Raw genomic sequence first — 26,915 nt, forward strand, 5'->3', positions numbered from 1 at the left:
AATGTTAATTGTGATCAATACGATTTAATAGATAATTCACAGCTTACAAAATTGACTAGATGAGAAAAAAAAACATTTTGAATTATAAAAAACTTAATTAATTTGATATTAATATTTTTATTATATATAATAAGATAACAAATGTTAAATTATGTTATCGACAAACTTTATGTATAGTATGTGCATGTATCTTTGTACACGTATAGTCATCAAGCATTTCATAAAATTACATTCCAATTTATCATGCTCTGACAAATAAACAATTAAAATGGAGATTGTAGGAAATGTCACCTTCATATTTATTTACCTTGAAAAGTTAGCAAAAGAAATTTTGCTTTTTATTTTTTTATTTTTTTTATTTGATAAAAACACACACACACACACACATATATAAAAGAAGAGGAATGAGATAAAAAAATACACTCACACGCCAACGCCAAAATTACATACGGTAGTTAATGTCGCGGAACAAGTGATAAATTCTTTCTCAATATCACACATTACCGATGTGGGATGACTCAATAACACTGAGTATCTTTTTTTATTTGATAAACACACATACACACACATATATATAGGGGAAGATGGATGAAATAAGGAAATACACTCATACGCCAACACAAACAAGATTTCACTTGATTAAAAACAGTACAAAAAAATTCCAAAAAAATAATAATTATGAGCATAATGTACGAACATAGAAATTGGTAGGTTCTCCAAAAAAAAAATTTGGGATGTGAGAATTAATGGGCTTCCCATTATCCCACACACACACACACACTAAGCTAACCATTTTAAGGACATTGCATTTGCAGCCTTTTGCAGGGTCCCTAAGCTAACCATTTTATGTAATTTAATTTTCGCTAAATAACCATATTATGTAATTTTCTCAGTGGTATATGGTCCTTTAGATTAGATTTATCTGTCAATAATTAAATTGGGATCACACAACTGTAGGCATATGCGTATCCATGGAGGAGGCTGGTCAAATTTAGTTTCTGGTTGTTAGATCGATTTGGTTCAGGCTACCTTTTTCATGGGAAATTAATTCATTTATATCAAATCCACACGACACGACTCCATTCTTCTTCCCGGGTCAAACAAGCCACACAGATTTCCACAACATTCTCTATTTGACTGCTTTGAGATTTTGAAGAGCACCAAAAAGGAAAAAGAAAAAGTAAACTAATTAAGTGAATTTTGGTTCCCACTGCATGGGGATGATGACTAATGAGTAGGAAACTTCTCTCAGAATTGGGAAGTCATTTGGTATTAAATGGTACTGTGTTAGTAATAAAAAATTCAATAAATAATGAAAGAGAAGTGCACAAAATATAATTACCAATTAGCACCTTTGAAAGTAGTTGTGAAATGTTGATTACGTTATTTTGCACTCACAACTTTCAATCATTGAATTTCAATACGACTAAAATAATACCATACTTTTCTTTCTTTTAGAGTCATCTAGCCATGTTTCAGCAAATCGACAGACATTGACAATTAATAAAACTGAAAAAAAAAAAAAAAAAAGAGTAAATACAGTGAAGTTTCCACCACATATTATGTGAGGAACATTTGTTCCATGCAATACGTAGACCATGTTTCAACAACCCGACAATTGATAAACTGAAAAATAAATAAATAAAAAGGAGTCTGACTGTTTCAGTGGCTTTGGACCATGTTTCCGATGAATATCCACGTTTTTTACAAGTCTTCTTTATCCAATTTTCACGCCCACTACCGTGTTAAGCAGAGATGAGAGAACCCACATATTATATATTAAAAAAAAAAATACAGAGTAGTGAAGCAAGAACACAAGAAATTATTATACAAACACTTTGTTTTAGTTTTTTTTTGGGATGGCTTGTGTCTCTCTGTTTGCTTTCTTTCTTCTCTCACACCTCTTTCTGCTTCACTCAGCTGAAGAAGTAAACAAAACACTCCAAAATTGTTCACCCTTTCAATGTGGAAAATTCGGTACCATTGGCTTTCCATTCACCAACATCTCTCAACCATTTTCCTTTTTATTGCCAATAAAATGTGACAGAATACCTCCAACGATCCATCTGGGGTTGAGTAGAGGACTATATGAAGTTATAAATATCTCTTACAGTTACACTAGCACCAAACAATCTACACGTATCAAGGACCTTTTACTTTCTGATGATTTGAGAAGCCAAAAATGCGAATCCTTGACCAATTTTACTATTCCCAACTCTCCAATTATCTCTTTCAAACTCACCACACCCAGTCTGACCCTGTTTAAATGCAGCCGCACTCTTGGTATTACTTCCCCCAGAAATTTTAAATATGCAAGCTGCGGAGACTATAATCTCTACTATAGCCATTTAAACGATAACCCTCCGAGTTTTTCTTCCAAATGTTCAATTATTCAGCTCCCAAAAAAAGAGCGTTCAGATAATGATACACTGTTTTCACTCTTAAGTGCTGAGTTCAACCTTGAAGTGCATGTATCTGATGCTTGTAGCAGATGTTATGGTGGAGCAGGTCAATGTGTACTTGACAAGAATGGAAAATTCCAGTGTGCCATTGCAGAGAAAGGTATAGTCATCGAGTAACTCCAAAAATTTTGGGCCTACACCCACATATATTGAAAATGCATGTAGAATTCTTTACATATAAATTTATTTACATTCTTATGTTATGGTAAATCCTAATACAAGTGCTGCAAGTATTTCTGTTTCATGCGATGATGCATCCTAAGGGGCACCACGCACTATAGCATCACAAATCAAACTAAAAAACCATGTATAAGCCCAAACAATCACAAATCATCAGCCCACAAAATTTGATAAAAAGAAATTGATACCCGCAGTCCACAGATCAGCCCATTTTATCATGAGATATTGACCAAAAAAAAAAAACACTAAAGAAAAGAGAAAAGAGACCACTAATATAGTTGTATAGACTAGAAAAATGGGGTCCAAGAGTCGAACGAGAAATTGGAGAGAGAGAGAGAGGCGGGTAGCTGCAACGCCGACGAACTACAAACCAAGATCGCGCCACCACCAGCTACTCCTCAGTCCTCGCCTCACCAGATCTGTGATTCTCAACTCCCATCTCACATTAAGTATTTCTCTCACTTCAAAGCCTATTTCTAATTTTCTGTGTGTGAATTGGTGAGTCTCTGTATTGTTGCCAGTGACTAACGTATATGTGTGTTTTGCTGAGCTGAGATGTGAGAAGCAAGATGTGGCAGTAGTTAGCAGTAAGGTAAAGTGTGACAGACTATTTCTATGACTGTGTTTTGGAGACTCACCAATTCAGTGTTGGTAGTGGGAAACAGTGTGTGGGGGCAACAGGTGAGTGATAGTGTGAGTGTAGACCATGTGCTTGAATAATTTATATGGTGTATTCTAACTATTTTTAATTAATACACTATTCTAACTATTTTTGAAATAGAGACAAAAAACCAATAAAATAAAAATGTAACACAAATATAACAAAATAAAATTGTCACACTTGCTAACATTGCTAACTCATAATGCTATAACTAATTAATTGAAAACTAAAAAATCTATATATTGGGAAGTATGAAATTTATAATTAACGCATCATGCATATCAGCTACATTATTGTATTTGTCTTTACATAGTGACAGCAATTAGTCCTTTTGCGAAATAATAAACGTAATTCTTATTTGATTTGTGTCATTGTATTTGTTGGTAAATGATTGCATTATAATGTATTAAGAAATTTTTTTTTTTTTTTTGTATTTTTGTTTATAATTTGTTAATAATAAATGGATGCTTATTTGGAGCTTTATGATTGTTTTTTTTTTTTTGCTTATACCTGGGCCCTCAGAACTAGAAATCCTAGTTCCGTTCCTATCTACCCGCACCATACATGATGCATCCTAAGGGGCACCACACACACAAGCACTGCACGCCCATACGGGCTGGTTTGGATTGGGTTTGGCATGTGCTGAACAGTGATTAATGATGATGAAGACATACTCAAATATTTTATAACATTTAACATCACGTCATGTGGGCCTGTTTTTAAAGTGGTTGTAGTGAGCCAAATTGTGGCCTGCCCAACAATCCCGTCTCATAATTATGGTTCCACAACTCGAGCTCATGTCATTGGCCTTGATATCACTTGCTAGACCATGAGTTATGTCACTTTATTTGAAAACCAATTGGTAATAAGGAAAACAAACTCGAATTTTTTATAACATTCAACATTGGATCCCCCAATATATTCAAATTAACTCCTTTTAGAATAATACAAAAAGTAAAAAAGAATGAAATTTCTTGTTATAAAATCTATATCAAATAATTGTAGACGGGTCTTCCTTGTTCTTTTTTAAATACTATCGGGTGGGGGATATTCCGAAACTTACAGGTGCTACGGTGGAGGATATTCCGATAGGCAAGCCTGATACAATGGTGGTGGGAGGAAGGGATAGGAGGGAGCAATGCATTAATGTGAATACAAAAATAGGTGAGCAAATTCTAGATGAAGATAGGACACGTATCACAGTAAGATTCAGTTTGAATTCAAAATCAGATGAAAATGGGAAGAGGAGTGATATAAGGAGATCGTGCTGGATAGGGAGTGGTTTAATTGTGGAAGTTGATGTGAAAGGAAGAAGACGGGTTTCTTAGGATAGCAATAAAGGGGGAGTAAAAAATTTTAAATGGGTAACACAGGCTCAAATGAAGGATGTGGTGGGCCTAGACACCAACTGTGACCAATAGGTAGGCTTCCCTAACTTAGAGGTTAGAGCTCACAAGCCCATTTAGGATAGAAGTGGGTGAGAGCTCCTCGTTAGCTGACCCGAGCCCCCCAAACCAGAAGCCCACATGTCAACGATGGCGGTGATGTCCATTGCCCTTCACGAAGCTTTGTTGAGTCCGAATGAGGAGTTGGGTCAACTTGGTGAGTTTCCAAGGGTGGTTGACGCCACAGCAGATGGTAAATTTCACGCCAAGAAGTCACCGGCGCCAGTGATTTAGGTGCGAAATCAATCATCGGTGACAGCGACGGGTGTTGATGACTGTGAGATCGTGGTTGGTCAAATCGAGACGATGGGTAGACTCGTGAAGCCCTCGGTGGTATCTAAGTGTACTGTTTCCAATGGATTTAGTATCAAGGAGTCATCGACGATATTGGACAAACCCGATGCAGATTTAACCCACTCCATGAGGACAATGATGAACCCTGATAGCGATTATGAGAAGTCCACTCCTTAATTCGAGACAGTGGGTTGCCTTATGGAGTCATCGATGGAAAAGGTGGGTATCGGTTTGGGCCCGAAACAGTCAGAAGCCCACTGCGTTTATAACTTAAGCCCGATGACCACAAGCCCAGGTAACTCAGAGGCTGGGGAATGCTCCAACACTTATTCAAGCCCATTCTCTTCTACATCTACTCCTGATGGGTCTAGAGAGAAGCCCACGGTATTTCCAAATTTTTTAGTGATGCCGGTAGAGATGTCGAGGAGTGATTTTGAAAGGAGCTTCTCAGTCTCTCAGTCGCAAGTGGCTTGGTAGATAGGGGATCTCCAAACCGATGCAGATGGAGGTTTGGTTACTTATCCATGGAGTGCTTCACCTGTAGGAGTGTCGGGTTGCACCGAGTATCTTCAGAAAATGGTTTTCAAGTTTAGTTCTGACCGAAAAAGAATTTTGGGCTTAAATATGGTGTCAGGTGGGTTGGTTTTTAAAGATATGAGGTCGGTCACTCTCGAATTTGTACCGAGATTGATTGGACCATCTTTTCCCAAGCATCTTTTTGAGTTTCTGCATGTTGAGTCAGTGGGTTTTTGAGCATCAGGTCAAGAGGTAAATTCCTTTTCTAGTAAGGAACTCCTGAGCCTTTCTGGGGAGGTCATGCTTGTGGAGGATGTAGCTGATTTTTCTGTGGGTTTTGGTGAAACAAAACTGACAGATTGTTTACCTCTAAGAATTATTGCTCCAAGCACATCGACAACTTCGTCAAAGTTGGAGGAGGTCACTGAGGTATTGAGTATTAAGGCTAAGTTGGATATTTCTAGGTGGGTGAAACACAGAATTCTTGGTTTCAGTAAATTGGTTGGGTTATCAATGACTCGGCATGAGAAGTTGTGCATTGCTCTCTTACAAAGGCTAGAAACTGAGATGGAGGCAGCCAATATGCTACACCGGAAAGTAACAGGTAGCCAAAAAGTGGCTAAGTCCAAAAACAAGGGATGTAGAGAGCTGCAAAACTTGATCTCTTCGGTGAATTATGATGGGAGATAGAGGATTGGTTTTGTGCTGGCGTCAGTAGGTGAGGATATTTTTGTGGTAATAAAGATAAAAATGATTTTGTAGAATGTTAGAGTTTTAAATGATCCTCAAAAATGACTTGTGGTGAAGAATTTGTTGCGGGAGTGGAAGTGTGATGTTGTTTGTTTACAAGAGATGAAAATTGCTAGCATGAATAGACAGCTGATTTATAGTTTGTGGAGCTATCCATATGTGGATTGGGCTGTTTTGGAGACTGATCGAACTGCTGGTGGTATTTTGATTATGTGGGATAAAAGGGTTTTGGATAAGGTGGAGGTTATAGTTGGTACATTCTCAGTTTAGGTAAAGTGGCAAGGGGTGGAGGACATTTTTATATGAGCATGTTCAGGGGTTTATGGCCCAAATGAGAATAACGAGAGGGGTCACATGTGGGATGAGTTGGTGGGTATTCAGCAGTATTAGAGGATAATGTGGTGCTGCTTTGGGGATCTTAATATTGTTCGCTTTCCTAGTGAGCGTAGGGGCGAGACTTGTTTGACCCTAGCTATGGAAAAATTCTCTGAATTTATTGAGGATCTTAACTTGATTGATTTGCCTTTAGAAGGAGGTAGCTATACATGGTCAAGTGGTACTGATCAACAAGTGATGTCTAGGATTGATAAAGCTTTGGTCACTCCAGATTGGGAGGATCATTTCCCAGATGTTATTCAAAGGATTTCACCCCGTCCTATCTCTAATCACAGTCCAATTCTTTTGGAGGCAGGAAGAATGGCAAGGGGGAAAAGTCCGTTGAAATTTGAAAATATGTGGTTGAAGACGGAGGGGTTTGTGGATAAAGTTCAATCCTGGTGGAATCATCATTCTTTTATAGGTACACCTAGTTTCGTGCTTGCAAAAAATTTAAAGGCTTTGAAAGAGGACATTGTACAATGGAATCACCGAGAGTTTGGTAATGTAGAGGGTCAAAAGAAACAATTGCTAGAGGAGTTGAAAAAATTAGACGCAAAGGACAGGGATTTAGGTCTCACCGATGGAGAGAAATGTCATAGGGCAGATTTAAGGTCCTAAGTGGAGCATCTTGGGGAAAGTGTTTCACATCTATTGTTTGCAGACGTTACTATCCTATTTTGTGATGCAGATGTGGAGCAAATTCTCCATATTCAGTTGTTGTTACTCAGTTTTCAGGCGGTAATAGGTTTGAAGGTCAATGTGCACAAGAGTTAAATGGTTCCAACAGGAGAGGTTGATCATGTGCATGCCCTGGCTGAAATTTTGAGCTGTAGAGTTGGAACTTTGTCTATGTCTAAAGGGGGTCGATTGATGTTACTCAAGAGTACGTTATCTAGTCTTCCTACCTATTTTCTATCTCTATTCACCGTTCCTACTTATGTGGCTAATGAAATTGAAAAGTTGCAGGGATTTTCTATGGGGTGATAGCAAGACTCATCTGATAAGATGGGATCAAGTTTGTGCGCCTATAGCTAACGGTGGCTTGGGGATAAGAAAACTTACTACTTTCAATAAGGCCTTATTGGAAAAATGGTTGTGGCAGTTTGGGAAGGAAGAGGATCAGTTATGGAGGAGGGTGGTAGTTTCAAAATATGGGGAAGAATGGGGGGGGGGGGGGGGTGGACCTCAAAGCTAGGTAGGAGAGTTCATGGGTGTGGTTTGTGGAGAGGTATTTGTATGAGATGGGAGGATTTTAGCAAAAATTGTCAGTTTGTTGTTGGGTTGGGGAATAGAGTGAGATTTTGGCAGGATGGGTGGTATGGGAATCAACCTTTCCAATTGGCTTTCCCAAGGTTGTATGGTATTGCCATTGATAAGGAAACACCTGTAAAAGCTTCTTTGTCAAGGAAGGGGGCAGAAAATAGAAGAATTTAGGATGTTCGTTTTAGTCAAGAACTTAGTGATTGGAAGATGGATGAAGGGCTACATTTTCTTTGTATATTAGGAGCTAATACTCCTCCACTGAATGTTGAAGACCGGATGAGATGGAAGTTAAAACCTAATAGGGAGTTTGACATCCGGTCGTATTTTAACAAATTGCGGGATTCTCCCTCAATTGTCTTTCCTTGGAAAGGTATATGGAGAGTAAAGGCACCTAGACAGGTTTCTTTTTTTATTTGGCGTGTTGCTTGGAACAAGATCCTAGCAGGTGATAACTTAAGATTGAGAAGATTGGATTTTGTAGATTGGTGCATTATATGTCGACATTGTAGAGAGACGGTAGACCACTTACTTCTTCATTGTGTGATGGCTCATCGGTTATGGAGCTTTGCATTAATAACTTTTGGTTTGTTTTAGGTTATACCTAGATCAATCCCAGATTTGCCTTTTGCCTAGTGGAATTGGTTAGGGAAGCATTCATCTCAGATTTGGAACTTAGTTCCGTTGTGCATCCTATGGTGCATTTGGAAGGAATAGAATCGGCGGACTTTTGAGGATTTGGATAGTTCCAGTGATCAAATGCTTGCTTCTTTTAGTGGGAATCTTTTTGATTGGTCTCGAGCATGGGGACTTACGACTAGTGATTCTCTTCCTTTTTTTCTTAGTTCTCTTTCTCTTTTGTAATTAATGTTGACTGATTTTCTTTTATGTTTTCTTTCTATTTTTTTCTTCTTGTATTTTTTGGATCTGCTCTATGTTTTTCATGCAGAGTAGCCATTCGTATATATAACATTCTTACTTATCAAAAAAAAATTGTTACATTAAATTTTATTATTATTATTATTATTCAACTAATAGTGATGTTCTTTGGTGCTTTAGATACAAGGCGTCAGAAATTGAAAGCGATGGTGATAGGTAACATACTTCTTTAATCAAATTATTTTGTTGATACTAATATACACGTATGCTTGGATAGCCTATCCTATATATAACTCAAATGATTCTGTATGGAAGTGATCTAATCTATCTTCAACACGTAAAATGTGACCCCTTTTTTACCCCTTTACATAGTGTCTAATAGTAATTATTGTATATTCACGCAATGATATAAGGTTCCACTATCAATATTTTATGGTTCAATATGATATACTTGTGTCAGTTATATGGATGGAATCCATTAGTACAATAGCTAAAATTTTCAGAGTTCATGATTTTCCACCAAGGCTCCCTATCTCCTGTCAATCAAAACCTAACTCCTTTATTCTGCTTAAGGTACTAGATGCCAAATCATCCTTAGCATTTGCTTCTTCATTGTTAGAACATTCTCTCAAAGATTGTAAAAAATTTAGCATTTAGCATCTCAAAAAGTTACTTTATTTATTTTAACATCTCACTTTACAATACACCCAACATCAAAGATTCTATTATTTTACCACTTCATTTAAATTTTTTTTTTTTTCTTTCTTTATGTTTTCTTTACTCTTTCTTTATGTTTTCAAATAACTACCATTAACTACCATGTTTTCTGTACCCAGCAACAACCCTCAAAATAAAGCCTCTACATATGCATGTCACTCAAAATTTTTCATTTGGCAAGTCTGCATTACTACATGGATCACATACACAAGATCTTCCCATTACATTTTTCTCTGAATAGAAATCACATAGCTTTCTATTCTGATACCAATTGACAATAGAATATTACTGGTACCATAAAACATAATTCAAACAGTTTAGATAACTAGTTTAAGTAGAAGTTGGGGGTTACCTGCCTAGCTAAAACACTATCAAAACACCCACATACCTAATTCAAAAAAAAAACACACACACACACACACAATTGAACCAAACTACTGCTTCTACAACCAAATCGATGGATACCCACTACACCACCAACCCAAAAGAACACAAATTTAACCCCAACCATCAACAAAAAAACAATTAAAAATTCACATAATCAGAACCCCAAAACAGAGTTCCTTTTCTTTTGGTAATGGTTACCTCCTTAAGCTGCCTTAACTAAAAGGCTATCAAACACCCAAAACCCTAATTCAAACACTACACACAAAATTAAACCAACCCACCGCTTCTACGACCAAATCAACAAATACCCATTAAACCAAAAAGCGAAAAGAACACAAATTTAAACTCAACCAACCATCAAAATTACACAATCGGAAACCCAAAACAGAGTTATTTTTACCTGCTTAAGCTGGCCACGACGCTTAGATAAGAGAACAATCTGATCGTTGAGAGTGTTCCATGCTCGAGCTTCGAAGCAGAGCTGAAGAATGTCAGTGACAGCCTTCTTTGTTCCGGCAACCTCTCCGGAAAGCCTCATCTGCTTCTCCACATTCAGCAATTGCTCTATCGATGACTCTAGATTCCCTCCTCCTTCCTAAAAAATAAATTTATCCACATACAAAATCAATCAAAACCCAACAAAAAGATTGAAAATTTAGCTTTAATTTGAAACTTTTGGATCTGTTTACCATTGTAATCGTTGTGTAAGATCCAAACCCTAGCTGTGAGAGAGAGAGAGGAAAGTGTGATTTGAGAGAAAGTAAAATAAAATTGATGATAAAGAGCGGCTTGGTTGAGGGAGAACGAAGAAATTAAAAAAAAAATAAGAAGAAGAAGAAGAGAGAGAGAGACAGGAGGCGAAGGCAGAGGCAGAGGCGTAGGCGTGTGAGAAAGGGAGAACCAGAAGAAGGAAAAAAAAAAAAAAAAAAAGAGTGATATAGGCGCGAAAAGGAAGCGTGTGAGACGGCAAGTGAAACATATTTTATTAAACAAATCTTTTTTGTTTTTTTAATCTTGCCACGGGAGGTTGCTAGAGATAACAGTCTATTGAAAAATTAATAGGATTTAAGAGTATTGATGGAGTATACTTTTTATAAAATTGATGCTAAAATTTGGTATTTATAGCATTTAACATTCTTAATGGGAATGTTCTTAATCATTTGTCACCACAAAGAAAATGCATTTTTATTGAGGGGCTCAAGACATTGTAAAATGCAATTTTATTGAGGCTCGAGGCATTATCAATAAGTAGTTTTGAGTTACTATCATGTCGCCACTTAACTTCATAATCTCTATTTTTTTTTTTTATTCCAGTTACAATCACATTATCTACTGGAATTGGAGTATTGATAGTCTGCTGCTTTTGGAGAAAGTTCTCATCAATTAAAATTATTAATTTTTGGAAGAAGAAAACTCTAACTCATAAGAGTGTCGAGGCCTTTCTAAGGAATCATGAACCTCATGTTATTAGAAGATACAAATATTCAGAAATAAAGTCAATGACCAAGTCCTTTAAAAATAAATTAGGCCAAGGGGGCTATGGTTGTGTCTATAAAGGGCAATTACAAGATGGTTGTTTTGTGGCAGTGAAGGTTCTTAAAGAATCGAAGGGTAATGGAGAGGAATTCATTAACGAGGTTGCAAGTATTAGTAGGACTTCCCATGTTAACATTGTCACTCTTAAGGGCTTTTGCTCTGAGGGATCTAAAAGAGCTCTTATCTATGAGCTTATGCCTAATGGATCTCTTGAGAAGTTCATATATAAAGGAAATCCTTCAAATTCTAATCATCAATTGGGATGGGAAACATTATACAAGATTTCAATCGGCATTGCACGAGGCTTAGAGTACTTGCATAGAGGTTGCAACACACAAATTTTGCATTTTGATATAAAGCCTCACAACATTCTATTGGATGAGAACTTTTTTCCAAAAATTTCTGATTTTGGCCTTGCAAAAATATGTCCTAGAGAAAAGAGTATTATATCAATAGTGGGTGCAAGAGGGACTACAGGATATATAGCTCCTGAAGTATTTTGTAGGAATTTTGGAGGGATTTCTCACAAGTCAGATGTCTATAGCTATGGAATGATGGTTTTAGAAATGGTGGGAGGCCGAAAAAATGTTGATGTTAGTGTTGATTTTACAAGTGAAATATATTTTCCACATTGGATTTACAAGCATCTTGAACTAAATGAAGAGTTAGGACTGCCAGGATTTTTAAAGGAAAGAGATGAAGAAAGTGCAAGAAAGATGATAATAGTGAGTTTGTGGTGCATACAAACTAACCCCTCAAACCGACCATCAATGAGTAGAGTGGTGGAAATGTTGGAAGGGAGTCTCAACTCCTTGCAAATCCCCCCTAAACCTTTCTTGTTTTCTCCACCAAGAAGATCACCAATGGAGTCTTCAACTGTAATGGTGTCAATACAATAGGACTCTTTGTCCTAGATAAAATACATCTCTTCTTTAAGGGAAACATTGAACTGTATTTTGTTTTAGCTTGTCAATGAACATCTTTTCATTATTGCTTAAAATATTTGATGAAACCTTTATGGCATTCGCAATGAAATTAGTAATGCTGACAGTTCGATAGTAATTGAGAACTACAATATACTTGACAATACAATGAACACAGATAGTACGTATTATAGGCTAAATATGAAGTTTTAGATTGGAGGATACTTTTTGTATCTTTTTTTTTTTTTTTTTTCCTTTTCATTGTGGAAAGTTGTGGACCTTATTTCTCTTGAGCATTAGCTACTTCAAATTTTTATTCCTCGAACTGCATAAAATGTGGAAAGTTGTGGACCTTATCATAAAATATTTAATCAAGAATGCACTTAGTTTAAATTCCTTAATGGAATGGATCGGTAATATCGATCATTATAACTAAAATTTTTTACAAATATCCAACTTTATTATTCAGAACATAGCATTGGTAGTGGATGCCATGTCAACATATATAAAGCTTAGTTGAAAATATAAAAAAGAAATGGCAAATTTCGTTTTCAGTTGAGATCTTGTAGTAACAATATTGCTCCATAATGCTTGTACCTTGATAGTTGATTCCCTATAAGAACCATGTATTTTCTCTATTGGATTATCAAAAGTTATAGCACTTATACGGTTACTTCCAAATCTAGACTTGCTTCATGAAATTTTTCTCAGGATCATAATTGGTGTTTGGTTTCTTTTGTGTTGGCATGTTCTATGCCAAAGTTTTCTTGTAATTAAACATTTTATTATTTTGTATTTTGTGGATCAATTTGTAATTGGGTTGGGATTTCAAGAGTTGAAATTGAAGTTGACAAAATGGAATTTCGATCAAGCAAATATAATTTGCTGTTCAACAAAAAAGGCATGTGAGAGAATTTTAAAATAAGTTGAGGTAGTAATCTTGCGGAACACTTGGTCGACCGAAATGGTTAAAACCTGAGAGAATTTTGTTACAAACTCCCTTGTTGTTCCAACCTTAGCTCTACCATTGATTTAGGAAAAACCAAAATTTTGCCTTACAATATGTATTTAAGATATATGTTTTCCAAAGCTCAATAGACTATTCGTTAGTAGCAAGGGCAACTCTTCTAGCAATTGAAGTTGCTCCATGTTTCTAGATTTGGCATTATTGAAGGTGTATGTGAAAGACCTAAAGGTGTACCATGGTCTCTCTCTAGTATTGTAGATGATATCAAAACTCCACCCTAATTTTGTTGCTTGGGACTTTGTCCATGTTGGAAGAGATGTTAATATTTTGGCGCATAGTGTAGCTTTTTGGGCTATGTCCTATTTACTGATGGGCTAGCTACCCTCTCTTCTTTCCCCTTCTCGATTTTGGACTTAGCATAGAGATATGGGCCTGGTCATTTTGGGTTTTTTTTTTTTTTAATGAAATAAAAACTAATTATTTTGCAAAAACAAATCCTCATAAACTATTCATGTTCATAGAAAGAAAACGGCACACTTTCTTACCCCCACAAAAAAATGAACTAGATTAAATTATTAAACCCTTTGAATCATAAACGTAAAAGATATGTTGAGATCACTAAGCCAACTCGCTAGAGAACAAGCGGTTGTGAGAAATTTATATGGACCTTGAGGTTTTAGGAGCTTAGTGGCCATTTGATTGGGGGTGAATTTGGGGGAGGTTGGAAAAGAAGCATAGAAAAATGAGGAAGAAAATTGGTTTTTAGCTGGTTGAGAGGGGAAGGTGAGAGATTTTGGTGGGGTTTAAGTATTTTCTCTCTTAACTCAGCAAAAATAAATCCTGCAATTTGAGGAGAAATGAGTATAAGAAGGGTAATTGCAGTCAAATGATTTAACTATCCTTGATTGTTTGCCTCTTTTTTCTTTGGGTTGGTTGTTTTTTATTTATTTATTTATTTATTCATTAAAAAATTATTACAAGGCTGAACCATATTTGTTTGGCCAGGAAAGCAACAATACCCATTATATGCAGTCATCATTTGAGCTAACTGGTAGGATATCAACTTAATATAATGCTAAATCAACACTAATAAGGAAAAGGAAGGTTCACACCTGGGCAGATTATAGAAAATCTGTTTATGCCACAGATATCACCATTGCTCTCACAGTAGCACTATTTTTTCCCCCTATTTTCATTTAAGTGACTTTCTCCTTTACTTTGATCATGACTTTTAGATCTGCTTCTCTTCGGTGTATGAACAATCCTTCATGCATGCAAATCTTTGTTTGAATTCCACACAAGGGCTTTTGGGACAACAACATCAGTTAATCCTCCTTTCCCATTTTCCGCATTCAGCAAAGGATCAGATTCACCTTCCACTACCTGAAATGGTTGTGCTGCTGTTTTATTAGCCTTTTGCTGACTCTCACGAGTGCAAAAGTAAGAATATAGAACCATCCCAATTAGTGCAATCAAAATCCCTAAAATATTCCTCCAGTTAAATGGGTCATGAAGTAAGACATAACCAAATGCCAATACCAAGCAAGTCTTCAGATGTCCAAGCACCTGATAGGTGACTGGGGATGGGGATGTCTTTCCAATCACAAGAAATGTGCTAAAATTTACAAAGACAGATATCAAGCAGGATAGGATGATATGCGCTAGTACTTGACTTGTATATTTGAAAGCAAATACATTTTGATCAATCAAAAGCCCATCCAAAAATGGGCCAGAGATCAACAAGGTGTCTGCTTGATATGGGCAGGATTGATATAGAAGTTGGGTTGAAGAAACCTTAAACTTCGTCTGGATGGTATTGGTCATAATCTGAATTGGGCATGATGACTTGTTTTTGTTGATTGTTTGCCTTTTTTTTTTTTTTTTGGCTGTTTGCTTCTTTATCTTTTTTAATAACTTGGCATGAATGGTGATTGATTTTTTATTTTTTTTTAGTTGGTTGGTTGTTTTCTTTTCTTTATATGATTTATTTTTAATAAGAGCTTATGAGTAAATTTATATAAACTACTTTTTTCATTCTTTCACTTTTCTCCTCAACCAAAAAAAAATCACCCCACTTTTTTATTCACCCAACCAAACATACATGAGGGAATTTTTTTTTTTTTTTTCCATACTCTCACCATTTTTCATCCCTCAACCAAATAGGGACTTAAGGTCCATTTGGGTGGGATGATTTTAGGAGGAAGAGAAAAGTAAAGAGAAAATAGTTTTGTGGGTGTTTGGTTGGAGTGATTTTATGAGAGAAAATTGGCGAAGTTTGAATGTTTTTTCTCTGGATCCATCAAAATGTTTTCTACCCAAATTAGGGAAAAAACAAAAGAGAAGAAAATGGGGAACAAAAAATTCTCACTTGTCGACCATAATAACCCTGTTGCAACTTTCACGTGATTTTTTTTTCTTTTTTTTCTTTGGCTTTTTTTTTTTTTTTTTTTGTCTTTTCTTTTACTTTAGATTTTTCTTTTTCTGTTACCATGTGTTTTTAGTTTTGTTTTTTCTCCTTTGGTTTTTGTCTTTTTTCTAGTACTTCTCGTTCCAGTTTGTTTTTTGTTTTTGTTTCACCCCTTTTTTCAAATATCTAATTTTTTTTTTCATTTGTTTTTGAGAGTAAATTTATATTTTATATCCTTTCATTTTTCGTCTCAACCAAATACCATAAAAGAAAACTAAAATATTTTCAGTCCTTCTACTTTGTCATTCCCTAACCAGACAAAGCCTTAATGTACGAACCAGAATGGAGATCAATGTAAGTATGGGCTTCCCATTGTCCCATATTAATCCCCATTGTTAAAGGACACTGCAAAGTTTGTAACCATACTATGTAGTTTTCTCAGTGATATATGGTCTATTTAGATTTATCTTTCAATAATATTGGGATCATACAACATGGATTATGGAGGAATGACACTGCAAACAATAACTTGTCAATGGAGGAGGATGGCATTGGGCTGATCAAATTTAGATTTGGATCAACTCCATTATAATTTAGGGCCCTTTCATTATAATTTAGGGCCCTTTTGCAAGGGCCCTTAATTGTACATAATCCACATGACTCACTCTACATGTCTTCCTAATTCTTAAAAAGTAACTATTATATGCTTCCAGAGTACGGTGGAGTAGTATTTCTTCCTCTCATATTTATGATGGATCTCATTAATTAAATTTATAGTAAGACTTATAATTAAAAAAAATGTAAAAGAAGGGGAGCACCTACCAAATAATTTTCCTTTGTTGTGAAAATTAATCCATTTACACAAAATTAAAGAAGACAAAAGAAAAAGTAGACACAAAATTTACATTGTTTGACTATTTGCTTGTCCACAAATGATGACAGAAAAAGTTCCATTATAAAAATATGCAAATTATATTAATAGCATATCACAAAATCTAAACCACAAATACACCATTGGTTCTCTCTTACAAAAAAGAGGAAACACCCTATTATATTTTACTATAATATTATTGCAGGTAACATACTTCTTTAATCAAATCTTTTTGTTGATACTAATATTTACATGTTTGCTTGGGCAGCCTATCCTAAAGAACTGAAATGATTCCATATGGAAGTGATCTAATGTGTCTTCAACACTTTAATTGTGACCCCTTTTTAACCCCTTCTCACAATGTGTCTAATTATCAAATCTTCAGAGTATTATTCATGCAATGATATAAGGTTTCTCTATCAGTTTTGGTAATGGTTCCATTTGCTCCATTTTTTATAATTCAATACCATGTACTTGTATTTATGGAATCTATCGGTACATTAGCTAAATTTCATAGATCATGATTTTCCTCCAAGGCTCCCTTTCTCCTGTCCATCAAAACCTATATCCTTTATTCTGCTTATAATACTGGATGCCAAGTCATCCTTGGCATGTCCTTCTTCATTGTTACTATTGTGTCACCACAAGAAAATGCAATTGAGGTTCAAGACATTATAAATATGTAGTTTGAGTTATTGTCGTGTCACCACTTATTACTTCGTAACCTCTATTCTTTTATTATAGCCACTTCAATTTCTGGAATTGGAGTTTTGATGTTTATAATCTACTACTTCTTGAGAAAGCTCTCATCAATTAATTAAAGATATTTGGAAGAAGGAAAATCTAGCTCATCAGAATGTCGAGGCCTTTCTAAGGAATCGTGGACGTCCTGTTGTTAGAAGATATAGTTATTCAGATGTAAAGACAATGACCAAGTCCTTTAATGATAAATTAGGCCAAGGAGGCTATGGTAGTGTTTATAAGGGGAAGTTACAAGATGGTTATTTTGTGGCAGTGAAGGTTTTGAATAATTCGAAAAGTAATGGAGAGGAATTCATTAACGAAGTTGCAAGCATCAGTAGGACCTCCCATGTTAACATTGTTACTCTTAAGGGCTTTTGCTTTGAGGGATTTAAAAGAGCTCTTATCTATGAGCTTATGCCTAATGGATCTCTTGAGAAGTTCATATGTAAAGGAAATCCTTCAAGTTCTAATCATCAATTGGGGTGGGAAACATTATACAAGATTGCTATTGGCATTGCTCGAGGCTTAGAGTACTTACATAAAGGTTGCAACACACGAATTTTGAATTTTGACATAAAGCCTCACAACATTCTTTTGGACAAGAACTTTTGCCCCAAAATTTCTGATTTTGGCCTTGCAAAGATATGCCCTAGAGAAAAGAGTATTATATTAATGATTGGTACAAGAGGGACTATTGGGTATATAGCTCTCGGGGTATTTTGTAGAAATTTTGGAGGGATTTCTCATAAGTCAGATGTCTATAGTTATGGAATGATGATTTTAGAAATGGCAGGAAGCCAAAAGAATATTAATGTTAGTGTTGATTTAACTAGTGAGATATATTTTCCACATTGGGTTTACAAGCATCTTGAACTAAATGAAGAATTAGGACTACTAGGCCTTTTAAATGAAGGAGATGAAGACAATGCAAGGAAGATGATAATAGTGAGTTTGTGGTGCATACAAACTGATCCATCAAACAGACCATCAATGAGTAGAGTAGTGGAAATGTTGGAAGGGAGTCTCGAATCTTTGCACATTCCCCCCAAACCTTACTTGTCTTCTCCCTCAAGATCACCGATAGGTTCTTCCATTGTAATGGTGTCAATGCAATATGATTCTATGTACTAAAATACACCCCTTCTTTCAAGGGAAACTTTGAGTCTAGGAGGTAATGGACTTTGTGAAATGTATTTACTTCTAGCTTGTCAATGAACATCTTTTCTTTGTTGATTAAAATATTTGATGAATCCTGATTTTATGGCCTTCGTAGTGAATTAATAATGCCAAAAGTCTAGCAGTATTTGAGAACTATGGTTTTTTTATATTTGGGAGCAACTTATTTTATTTTTTGCTGAAAATTTTTGTTGATAGCGTGCTAAAATATAATTATACTTTGAACAAGTGAGAAAAAGACCTTTTAAAAAGCACATAATTGTCAAAAAGCAAAATGTTAGCTTATAAATTAGTCCCAAACACACAAAATTACCTATACTAAGACTTGAGTATACTATAATTCAAAAATAAAAGGAAAGTTCTATGTTTCTTAAAAAAAAAAAAAAAACAACTATCAAAAAAACTTTTTTCTTAAAAATTAGCACACATCATGTTTGATACATTTTAAAAAAAAACTAGTACAACAATTTACTGCTTTTCAAAATCTTAAATTTTAACTTCTCAAAAATCTCTTCTTTTGTAACCTCATTAACAATAGACAAATTCAAATTTAAAAATTACATTAAATCCAAAATAAAAAAGAACCTCATCACATGACGAGGCTAGTATCTGCAATAATGAAATTATTATATTCAAGGTATTTTAGAGTTAGTTTATGTCATGAAATTATTAAATATACAATTAAAGGTCATATTTGTCCTATTCTCCATTTTTGTCAATAATATAACTTGTCCGTATCTACCTACAACAAATTAATTATTTATAAAAATACTTAAACATTAAGAGCACCTAAACGTAAAACGGTTAGGACAATTATGAAAACACAAAGTATAAAGGATTAAAATGAAAATTTTAAAACATAACTAGCCAAAAATAAAAACAACCAAATTTTAAGGGCAAAAAATGTATTTTAATCCACGTCAGCATTTGACAATTCCTCGTCAATACCTCTATAATCTTTCAGAAAATAAACGAAAAAACCTTAAAATTAAAAACCCGACTGAAAAACCACCGTGTCTGCTCCAACTCGCCAAGAAGAGAAGCCGCCGGAGTTTGGAAAAGGACGCCGGCGCCGCCGTTTGACTGTGGTCGTGGCCAAGGGGTTTGAATTTCTTTTTCGTGATTTGTTCATTTTCTCATTTTGGATTATGACATATATCTGATAGTGTTTGTACTTTGTCTTACATGAAAAAAAAAAAAAAAACACTATCTGCACCGAGTTACCGTTTTAGCTTTGAAACCGGTGAAGAAAGTTGAAAGCTTTAACTTTTAGCATATATATATATTTGAGAAAGTGGAGTTTAGATATTTCAATATTTTTTTTCCTGCTTATTCAGCTTATGTACATGTTTTTAAAGCTTTACTTATTCTAATGTATTTTTACCCAGTTTAATTTTTTTATCCAAATAAATCACCGAGAATGAGTTAATCCCATATAAGCACTTGTGATACAGTGAGAGAATGATTTTTGGATAGGATAGAATTGCAAAAAATTTGGTACTAAGGCTTTGTTTTAATTGTTGTTGGGGTTTGATGATAAAGGATTTGTGATGTATGTGCATACTCAGAGGGGGGAGGGGGAGTTGGATGGATTGTTTATTATTACACTGTGTTATTTGTAGGTTGGAATTGGAATTGTGTGGTTTTGCTTGTTTGATGACAAGAGAGGGGTGGTTGACCCGTTGGTGTGTTGGAAGAGATAATTTGGTAAAACGAGATGGTATTGAAGTGTGGAAGGTGAATCCTTTATGTTTAATGTGATATATCTAGAGAGAAAGGAGTGGACGTACTTTTAATGGAAGAGAGTTATTCATAGAAAGCTTGAAGCCTTTTGTTCCTGGCCTATTTGTAATTTTTTGAAATTTTTAGATTCTTTGCATTTTAGATGTTAATTTTGTGGTGGGTGGGGTCGGTTGCCCGTTGGGTTTACTAGCTAGAGGCGACTTCATAGGGCTTTTCTTTAGAAAGGTTCCCTATGTTATCGTGAATAAAAAAAGGTGTTAATTTTGTGCGCTTTACTTTTAGCATACATCCTGTGTGTTAGGTTGCTCCCATTTTTGCTAAATGAAATTTGTTATGAGTTATAAAAAATTAAAAATATAGGGGTTCCTTATGAAGAGAAAAAACATCAGGGTAGCAAAGGAAGTTCTGGCTCTCATTCATTTCAAGTCTTTGACTTTCCTCATTTGAATGTTAGATATTCAGTTTTTTTATGTGTTTTCTATGTTGGCTTTGACTTTTGTGCATCTTGTCTGGAATGCAAGAAATTTTAATTGGTTTGTATCTGGACACTTAAACTGTTCATTATATTCTCATTCATTTTCAGTTGGTGTTTGAAAGCTTATGGTGTTTATATGCAATGAGTTTACCTCAGTCTCATCTATTAACTTTGTGTTGTCATATTGGTCTCATTTTGACTGGAAGTTAGATATCAAACTTTTTCTTCCATGCTTTATGTATTTTTGTCAATTTCCATACCATGTCTTCTGTAAATTACTTAAATAACTTTGTTGTCAGTTTCCATACCATGTCTTTTGTACATGACTAGAACTACTTTGGTCGCTCAATTGAGGCACAGGTGCATTTTATTGTTTCATTGTGTTTTGAGTGCTTCCTGTGATTTGTTATGTTCTATTTATCGTGTTAAAAAAGACTAAAAGAAGAAACTGATTTTATTTTATGGTTTTTTGCCCCTCTTCTAACTGATAGTTGTTGACTTGTCGGTGCAGAATTTTGGTGCTGTGGTGTTTTTTACTATGGAGATTAAGACAGATGTAAAAGAAAGCTCTCTCATTCTGCTGAAGCAAGGAGCTGAAGGTGTGAGTGCAGTTACAATTTAAACTTCTCAAGGCCTTTTGGTTGGTTTTACATACTTACAACCAGTACAGAAGAAGACACATGTCTTAATTTTTTTCCCTATTTTGTGTGGAAAAATATGGGTTCACTCCCCTCCCTCAAAGTTCCTTGCATTTCTGCCATGTTCGATAGAATAAAGCTCACTCACTAGTAATAATTAACTTGCCTGGTTTTTGAGTTTTGCATGAGCCACTAGAAGTGAAACTTTGACCATGTGCAGTTTGTAGTTTTTATGCTGATCTTGACATTCCTTTTCAGAGAGTTTTTGAGTAAAATTTTGTGGGAAGGCGGTCTGTTATTAAGGAACGTTTCTCAAAGAAGTATAGGCATCCTACTTTGGATTCTAAAATAACTCTTAAGCGCTTAAATGCGGTAAGTTTTTTTTTTTTTTTTTTTTTTTTTTTTTAGAGACTACCTTCGACTCTTTATTCCATAAATCAATGAATCAATGTGTTGCTTATTGTTTATGTCTTCTGTAAATTTATTGATGAAACAGGAAGCCAGGTGCTAACGAAAGCAAGACGACTTGGAGTTTCTACTCCAGTGTTGTATTCTGTGGACCCTGTGCTGCACACCCTAACATTTGAGTATGTGGAAGGTCCTTCTGTCAAAGACATACTCCTTGAATTCGGGTCACATGGTATTATTGAAGAGCGATTGGATGATATTGCTTTACAATTTGGTGATGCAGTTGGAAAATTGCATGATGGTGGTCTCATCCATGGTGACTTGACCACATCAAACATGTTACTTAAGAGTGGTACCAACCAGCTGGTGAGTTCTCTTTTCTTCTTTTTTTCTTTTGGTGGGTGGTATTGGACATTTCCCATCGTCTTTATCTTACTTTCTATGATTAAAGTTGCTCTAAACCTGCATTTACAGTCCATTAATATCTCTTTGTAGGTCCTTATTGACTTTGGTTTGAGCTTTACTTCAACCCTTCCAGAAGATAAAGCTGTTGATTTATATGTACTTGATCGAGCTCTGCTCTCCATGCACTCTTCATGTGGGAATGTGGTAAGCGACGTAGTTTTCCTTCTCTTAATTCCAGTTTTTCTTGTGCTTTTAGATTGTAAGAGAAAATGAGAAAAAGAATTGAAACCCAGAGACTCTTATGAGTGTTTGGCATTGGGAAGCTTGGTGCAAATTTAATGTTATTTTAAAAGCCAATTTGGACTAGGTGGTTTGACTTGTATGACTGTGACCCACCCGCAAGTTGGTTTCCTAAGGGTAAATAACCAGGACTATCCATAAACTTGGTAATACCATTCCGACCAGTGGGATCATCTGACCTACAAACATTTTGAGGTTGTGCAGCTCTTTTGTATTGCACGTTTATTTATTTATTTATTTATTATTATTATTATTATTATTATTATTATTATTATTATTATTATTATTATTATTATTTTGGGGGGGGAGGGGGGGTTGGGGGCGTGTTTGAAGGAGGCTCGGCGTGATCAAGTGTGCCTTGATCATGTGCTTGTAGGCCATAGAGAGTAACTTCCACTCCTCCTTTGTCATTGACTCCATGAACTCCTCCATCCTTGTACAGCTTTTCGATGTGCATGTTCTCATTGTGAGTTGAAGGTGTATCATCAGCGTTGTTGGTTCAACAAGGATAGAGATATTGAGAGAATCAGCAATTCGATGTCTACATCTGGAATGGAATTTTTTTTTTTTTTTGGGGGGGGGGGGGGGGGGGGGTCTTTATTTCATGACTGAACAAGTAAGCTCATATTTGTCAAAATGCAAATTATATTTTGAGTCGAATTTTTTATTTGTGTGTATAATGTTATGTATCATACAGTATATGAACTCTATAAAAAAAAAAAATATATATATATATATATATATACACACATATTTTTTCCTTTTTATTTAAATACCTCACTTTGTCATGTTTAGAGCATTTGTTACAAAATTTGATTTTAAATACATTATGAGCGTGATGCTTTTGAAGATGATGAGAATCTGCAATATTTTTAAGAATGAAAACAGCAGAGAACTTCTATGACCATTACATATCAATCTATTTTCTTTCTTGATTTTTGTTTATTTTTACATATTATCATTTCTTATGGACAAGATTTAAACAGTGGATACTTCATGGTATGCCTTATTACCAGGAAATAGATTATTATGGGAGAAACAAGTTCAGTTTCTAGAAAGTTACTTTATTTGTGTTTAATGCATCATTTCTTTTTTGAAAAATGGCAAACTTTAGGTATAGTTCCTTAGGTACAGTACCTTAGGTTCTTTACTTAAAATTTTGACATCTGTCCCATTTAACACCCTAAACAAATGGCGTTAAAACAAATTTTTTTTCTCCTTCTTCCTTTTTTTTTTTTTATTGTACTGTAACAGCAAGAAAAAATCATACCAAAAAATGCTGAACCAAACAGGAAAGACCAAAAAATAAAAAAAATAAAAGCCAGATCTACCAAGTTTCAAACCAAAAAAACGGACCATTTCTCCCTCATTTTCTCAGTAACCAAACAGAAAATATCAAAAAATAAAAGCCAAATCTACTGAGTTTCAACTTTCAATCCAAAAAATGAATCCTTCTCCCTCATTTTCTCAGTAACCAAACAAGAAATATCAAAAAATAAAAGCCAGATCTGCTGGGTTTCAAACCAAAAAAACGGACCCTTTCTCCCTCATTTTCTCAATAATCAAACAGAAAATATCAAAAAATAAAAGCCAAATCTACTGGGTTTCAATCTAAAAAACGAACCATACTCCCTCATTTTCTCAGTAACCAAATAGGAAAGATCAAAAAGTAAAAGATAGAAAGAAAGAATCATAGATCAGAAAAGAAGAAAGGAAGCAGATACACATACATACGCACACCGAGAGAGAGAGAGAGAGAGAGAGAGAGAATCATAGATCAGAAAAGAAGAAAAGGAAACAGATACACATACCTACACACACCGAGAGAGAGAGAGAGAGTCATAGATCAGAAAAGAGAAAAGAGTCGCAGATCAGAAAATAAGAAAGGAAAGAGATAAACATACGTACACACACACCAAGAGAGAGAGATCTGAGATATTCTTTCTTTTCTTTTTTTGGGTTTTGTGTTTGGAAGATAAACCATCTGCAGTACAGGAAAAAAAAAAAAAAAAAAAAAAGGAAGAAGGAGAAAATAAATTTAGTTTTAACGTCGTTTGTTTAGGTGGTTAAATGGGACAGATGTCAAAATTTTAAGGAACCTAAGGTACTGTACTTAAGGAACTGTACCTAAGTTTTGCCCTTTGAAAAATTACTCCTGACCATAGAACACAGAATCCCGCAGTTTTTCTGTTGGTGCTTTTGGTTTCTCCCCCACCCCCCTTCCTCCTACCCCAGGCCGCCTAATGTTATTATATTCATGCTATCTGACTGGACATTGACTTCTTCATTGTTGCACCTTGAATAGATGGATCGGATACTTGCTGCATATCGGAAGTCCTCAAAGCAGTGGTCACACTGAACAAGCTTGCTCAAGGTGTGGCCCTCTCCTCCCATTTGTTTTTCTTTTCTGCCCAATTTGGAATTAATAATTTTTTCTTATTGCATTTGATGGTTGCAAACTTCTTCTGCTATTTATTGTAGTGCGACAAAGAGGACGAAAGCGGACCATGGTTGGATGAGCCTTCTTCAAATTTCTGTCCCCACTAAGGTAAAAGAGAAGGAAGTTCTGGTGGGGTGAGTTTTATGATTTATTTTTTGATAGGTGATGGGAGCTTTATTGAAAAAGGTACATCATGTTCATGATTATGAACGCGCTAAACTTTGGAATGAGTTTTATGATATATATTAACCATGTACTATATTTATCAGCATATTGCACATTGTCACTGTTATTTAAATGAAATGCAAATTGTTTTAATTTCCCACCCACAAAATGTGAAACATTTCCTTTCTGGAATTAAAAGGGTTACCATGCACTTGCACAAACATTTCCTTTCTTTACTCCTACTATCTGGAGTAAAATTTTTTATAACTGGACTACTGTTCCATGGTTGATATGAAATTTAGCCACTTGCTTTGAAATTGATCTGGGATGCTAGAAAGAATTGATATGTAACTCTGGGGTCTGCTGTTGTTGTTGTTGTTGGTGGTGGGAGGAACCCTGCTGCAGTAATTACAATACCACATGGAAAAAAGTCATTTCTCTTTTGCTTACATATATTTTTTGGATTGTGATTCAAACTTTGTTAGGATGAGCCCCATATCAATTTCTTACCTAAAATTTCAGTCTAAATTTGTTTCCTTCATTGATGCTACTCTTCTAGTTATCTACCTCGGGCCTTTTATTTGCAGGAGTAATTTTATTTGGAACCCACTATCAACAGTAAATTACCCAAGATCATCATTCCTATGTAATACTTGAGTATCTCTCAACCACGGTAATTTAATCCTCAAGATCCCATGGGTATTGGCAAAATTCTTGTGTTTCATTTGGGTGGTAGGAGAGGATTACTCAAAATGAGAGTGTAGTTAGATGGCATGGCTTAAAATTCCTATCTAGCTAGGTGGTTAAAGGGAGTGTAGTTAGATGGCATGACTTAAAATTTCCTATCGAGTCAGGAGGTTAAAGGTTCAGGTGATTTTCTTATGGATGATCATTGTCTGTATGTGATAGTAATTATTTTATTTCTCACTTTGATATTGGAGAAATTTCTCATAAACAATAGTGTATATGTATTTTACATATTTATGTAAAACTTTTTTGTGCATTGCACAAATTAAAGCCTAGTTTTAACATGAAGGTGAATCTTACCTATAGACTATAGTATGGATCCTCTAAATGGAAGTCACTCTTATATCATAAAGAATTGTAATGCAATGAATATCCATAAACCCTTTAACCCAAGTTAATATGTTTTGATCACTGAGGGACCTCTCAATTCTTGTACAAGATGAGAAATGCAAGGCAATCCAGCTGTACAAAGAAACCAAATGGCCTGGCCAGAAAATTATTAACTATAGGAAGGAAAGAAATTGAATGATTGACAAATGCTTCTTTTGCAAGTGAACATGCACCAAGGAAAAATCCAAGAAGAGGTAAATAAATAAATATCAAACCCACCATTGTATGATTTTTGTTGAGAACTAAATTGTAGCAAATCAATCAATCAATCATCAATATATATATAAAAGCAGAGAACTTATGCAAAAGTACATGAGATCCTGTCATGTGGCGCTTTAATTTTGCATTTAGCCTTTTTTTTTCACCTTTTTTCATTAAGTTTTTTTTACTGTTACTTAAAAGTGTACGTTAACTTATTTTTGCTGTTATCTCATTAATCTATCATTAATTACCTAAACTTACACCATACATTTCTCTCTTCTTCATGTCTTTTAACATATCCACTATTTTAGTATTAAAAACAAAAGCAATATATATATTAAGAACTAATAGTAATAACTAATCAGATAAGACCTATGAGAGAAATAGAGAAACACAAAAATGTTGTGGATTGAAAATGAAACACATTGTTTCATTATTATCAAAATAAAA

General features: G+C 35.0%; 3 protein-coding genes, 1 long non-coding RNA gene and 1 pseudogene across 4 annotated transcripts; 3 read left to right on the forward strand and 2 right to left on the reverse strand.

Annotated features, from left to right (window-relative positions):
- Positions 1 to 1,470: 1,470 nt before the first annotated feature.
- LOC142607653 (LEAF RUST 10 DISEASE-RESISTANCE LOCUS RECEPTOR-LIKE PROTEIN KINASE-like 2.4) lies at positions 1,471 to 12,416 on the forward strand. Its single transcript, XM_075779220.1, has 3 exons — positions 1,471 to 2,562; positions 3,212 to 3,229; positions 11,244 to 12,416. Exons 1-3 carry the CDS (start codon positions 1,860 to 1,862, stop codon positions 12,362 to 12,364), a joined length of 1,842 nt encoding a protein of 613 aa, XP_075635335.1. The 5' UTR covers positions 1,471 to 1,859; the 3' UTR covers positions 12,365 to 12,416.
- On the reverse strand, positions 1,766 to 10,836 carry LOC142607654 (uncharacterized). Its single transcript, XR_012839364.1, has 3 exons — positions 10,619 to 10,836; positions 10,330 to 10,524; positions 1,766 to 2,596 (listed from the first exon to the last, which is right to left on the reverse strand). It is a non-coding gene; the product is annotated as an uncharacterized LOC142607654 (long non-coding RNA).
- A 2,185-nt stretch (positions 12,417 to 14,601) lies between the features above and the next one.
- LOC142606436 (UDP-xylose transporter 3-like) lies at positions 14,602 to 16,930 on the reverse strand. The gene is made up of 3 exons (XM_075777788.1): positions 16,886 to 16,930; positions 16,101 to 16,127; positions 14,602 to 15,200 (listed from the first exon to the last, which is right to left on the reverse strand). Exons 1-3 carry the CDS (start codon positions 16,928 to 16,930, stop codon positions 14,622 to 14,624), a joined length of 651 nt encoding a protein of 216 aa, XP_075633903.1. The 3' UTR covers positions 14,602 to 14,621.
- Positions 16,931 to 17,101: 171 nt separating this feature from the next.
- On the forward strand, positions 17,102 to 18,508 carry LOC142606437 (rust resistance kinase Lr10-like). Its single transcript, XM_075777789.1, has 3 exons — positions 17,102 to 17,128; positions 17,234 to 17,295; positions 17,437 to 18,508. The coding sequence occupies exons 1-3, from the start codon at positions 17,102 to 17,104 to the stop codon at positions 18,506 to 18,508; spliced, it is 1,161 nt and encodes a 386-aa protein (XP_075633904.1).
- Positions 18,509 to 19,549: 1,041 nt separating this feature from the next.
- LOC142606874 (uncharacterized) lies at positions 19,550 to 25,285 on the forward strand (annotated as a pseudogene).
- The last annotated feature ends 1,630 nt before the right edge of the window (positions 25,286 to 26,915 follow it).

Source organism: Castanea sativa, chromosome 8 (genome assembly GCF_040712315.1).
Source record: "Castanea sativa cultivar Marrone di Chiusa Pesio chromosome 8, ASM4071231v1".
Taxonomy (NCBI): Eukaryota; Viridiplantae; Streptophyta; class Magnoliopsida; order Fagales; family Fagaceae; genus Castanea; species Castanea sativa.

Excerpts from the sequence above, each read along its gene's own strand:
- LOC142606436 (XM_075777788.1), bottom strand. The coding sequence starts at position 16,930 with ATGGAATCATTTCAGTTCTTTAGGATAGGCTGCCCAAGCAAACAT. Across the intron at positions 16,128-16,885 it reads TAGGCTGCCCAAGCAAACAT|CCCATACTTACATTGATCTC; the intron begins GTAAATATTAGT and ends GACAATGGGAAG. Across the intron at positions 15,201-16,100 it reads TTACATTGATCTCCATTCTG|TCATCATGCCCAATTCAGAT; the intron begins GTTCGTACATTA and ends AACAAAAACAAG.
- LOC142607653 (XM_075779220.1), top strand. The coding sequence starts at position 1,860 with ATGGCTTGTGTCTCTCTGTTTGCTTTCTTTCTTCTCTCACACCTCTTT.
- LOC142606437 (XM_075777789.1), top strand. The coding sequence starts at position 17,102 with ATGTACTTGTATTTATGGAATCTATCG. Across the intron at positions 17,129-17,233 it reads TGTATTTATGGAATCTATCG|TCATCCTTGGCATGTCCTTC; the intron begins GTACATTAGCTA and ends CTGGATGCCAAG. Across the intron at positions 17,296-17,436 it reads CACAAGAAAATGCAATTGAG|CTCTCATCAATTAATTAAAG; the intron begins GTTCAAGACATT and ends TTCTTGAGAAAG.